General features: G+C 36.7%; 1 protein-coding gene across 1 annotated transcript; it reads right to left on the reverse strand.

The window, feature by feature from the left end:
* Positions 1–6: 6 nt before the first annotated feature.
* Positions 7–2,839, reverse strand: LOC119592576 (cystinosin-like). Its single transcript, XM_037941456.1, is given in 3 exon segments — positions 7–534; positions 1,714–1,743; positions 1,745–2,839. Coding segments are annotated over 3 exon segments (1,260 nt in total). The 5' UTR covers positions 2,645–2,839; the 3' UTR covers positions 7–204.
* Positions 2,840–3,222: the final 383 nt, after the last annotated feature.

A 3,222-nucleotide genomic window follows, 5' to 3' on the forward strand; every position in this document is an offset into this window, starting at 1 on the left:
CTTAAAAATGCCTGTTTCAAATGTTATAATAAGGTGTAGCATAATTATGAAATCTAACACAAAACAGTTCTCTTTGAAACTAAAATGATGCCAATAATTAACATAACCACAACAAATTTTGTTTCTTTTCTATCTTGTTTTCAAGTAAGAAATATACAGTCTATTTCTTGAACAACTTACGGCACCCCTTTCCCTTAAAGCTTACTAGTGATTTCCAGTAGAACCATAATCAGCCGAAGATACGGAAGCTGTGAGTGAATTCCTCTGACCCTGGGACTCAGGCTCTAGCACCCGCAGGTAATCCTCATTTCCTCGGTATAGAATGTAATGCTGAACCATGAAGAATATATCAAAGATGATTGAAAAGAGTCCAAGTCCAAACTTGGTTGGATCCCCAAATATAGATCCCCAGTCATTATAATTGTAAGACAGGATGAACATCTGGGCTATGGAGAGTGATCCACCAGTGAAGTCTAGTAAGATATTGCCGATGCTCCAGCCTGAAGTACTTTTCCTGCGGTAGTTGTAGTAGGCCTGTTGGTTAAAAATGTGGGTCAGAGAATATTAACTGACATAATTTAATGTACTTATTACATGCTACTGAGAGACATTAGAAGATTAAATCCACAAAGTTTGAGGTTTAATTGTTGTATTTCTCTTTTTGTTATAAGTATCTAGTATTCCTGTATTCACACTGACCCATCTAACAATTCAGTATGATTCAAAATACAGTATATTTTCTTCCTACAAAAAATTTTCTTTAATTACCAGATACTCTTTTATACATTTAAAGTATTTTTTTTTATTATTATAATAAAAACAAAAACTGCAACTAATAAGTTCATAAATCTGACTTGATATTCCTGATAGTAATGACACACAAGCTAAATCCTCACAAAGTATCAGACATTGGAAATTTCACAATATCACCATTTCCAGTTGATATAGCATGTAAAATTATCAAATAAAATGAAGTCCGTTATGTGGCATCTTGGTTTCACCAAGTAACATTACATTTATTGTGGACACTAAACTTCTTATAAGTAAGAAATCCAGCTTGAAGGAATAATCTTGCATTAAGCATTTCAATCTGTATTGAAGCCCTATCTTGATCATGTGAGATAATATATTTATATAAATTGGATCAGGAGAGTGCAATGACCTAGAAAAAAACACAAAATAAAAAATATTTAGTATAAGAAAATATAATCTGCCTAAAGTTAAGGCAAGCCTACAATTATCTATCAAAGTAAACTGACTTAAGCTTTACTCAACACACACCTCCACTACACATAACCTGGCAACACAGCTTTGTGGGGCTCCCTGGTACTTTATAAAAATTATTGATCCAGTCTAAGCATTATTCAGCCGGAACATACATGGTAGAGATTTTTTGCCTTTACCTAAGAGTGATGTGTTAAGGCTACAGTCCTTTTTTTAAATCACCAAAACAGTTCATATAATCTAAGAAAACTAAAATAATGGGACCTGAAATATAAATACTTTTGTGTTCACAAATGTACATGTATTAATAAATACTTTTTTCAGTACTATAATAATCATAATTATTCACTTAGTAACTACAGATAAAACAATCAAACAGTCAAATAGGAAAGTATTTCATAGGGTAGTGAATTTTCAAGGATTATTTTTGCATTCAAAAAATACATTTTAATAGTAATTCTGACTGAAAAAATATATAACAATACATACCTGTGGAATGTACTTGATAAGGGTGATGAAAGAGCTTGACATATGACATGAAATAGAGAAAGTCAAGCCACTGGATAGCTGATGCAGCTCCCAGAATAGTCATGACTAGTGAAGAGAGAGAGATTCCTATCAGGATGTATCTGGCTGTCAAGGAAATTTGCTGGTCTCCACGGTCATAAATAAAACACTGGAAGACTTGAATCCCACATGCGAGAAAAGCGTGAAGTGAGAAGATGACATCATTCAGCTGCACAGGGTTCACACCATAAGGATGTCTCTTGAAATAGTCTGCTTCTATGGAGGGTATCCAGTACAGACAAACATTGAAGAGACTGTACACAAAGAACCCCACAATATTTAAAGACAGAAAGTCAAAATGCAAACCAATAACACTTTTTCTCCTCCAATTAGAATATGTTTGTGGATAGAAAGACACTGACCATGCCACAAAGTAGATCCAACCGACCACATCACTTGCATAATCAAGGGCATCTGAGTGGGACACTGATACTCGCATGAAGGCCTTAGACACATCAGTCATGTTGCCAGGCAGAGCTTTTGTGACTATAACACTGTGACCTGCATTTTCTGCCATTAGGTAGAGAATAAATGTCTCGTTCAAGGCTCCAACTGGAAGGGTAATGTTGGGCAAAGGCTTTATCACATCTTTCTCCTGCGCGAACATTAATGTCGTGTTTTCCTCTGCTTCCCCTGTTACCAGGAGAGTTATATTGGTGCTCTCATGGTCCAAGAGGAGAACGTCTTGCGAAGTAAACTTGCAGACAGATGTGAAATTCCCATCATAGACATCCGCCTGAACGAATTCAATGACAGGTGTTTCGGCAGCTGTTCCAATTAATAAGAAACACAAGTGTAGAGCCAACACTCGCATGGAAGCTCCTGCTGAGGCTGAGGGCGACGTGGCTGCCATGATGCCTTCAGGGGATTTACGATGCTAATTCTTCCTGGACTTACAGAACTGTGACCTGAGCCCTCTTCACGAACACACATACTGTCATGTGACTCATTGGGCGCAGGAACGACAGCACAACCCAACTTGCAACTTATACTCAACTACACCCCCATGTCAGCTGACTTTTCTCGCTGTTTATCACCGGGTCGCGTACTAACTGAATTAATATTTTATATCTTTAGATTACATGGAAAGTATCGTTGTTACTCTTTTAATTAATGTTAGAGATAGTCATGAAGGTATACTGCCATTATACTGAGAATCATTGTTGGTGGCCTTTATAAAAAGGACGTTTTCAACTCCGGAAGTATGAACCGGATATAAATGACTGTGGATCTCTGCAGCTCTCCAAGGTTGCCAGCGAAGGCCACACACGATAATGTGTGACAATTTGCAAATCTTGCAGAAATGCTTTCGGATAGCTAGGACAAAAACATTAGAAACATACCATTAAAGTTACAGGAAAACACCTATTTATGAAATCAGTTATATATTGTACCTATGTTGCCAGTTAGGGTAATTTGTGCCTGTTACGT

This window comes from Penaeus monodon, chromosome 30, assembly GCF_015228065.2.
Source record: "Penaeus monodon isolate SGIC_2016 chromosome 30, NSTDA_Pmon_1, whole genome shotgun sequence".
Taxonomy (NCBI): Eukaryota; Metazoa; Arthropoda; class Malacostraca; order Decapoda; family Penaeidae; genus Penaeus; species Penaeus monodon.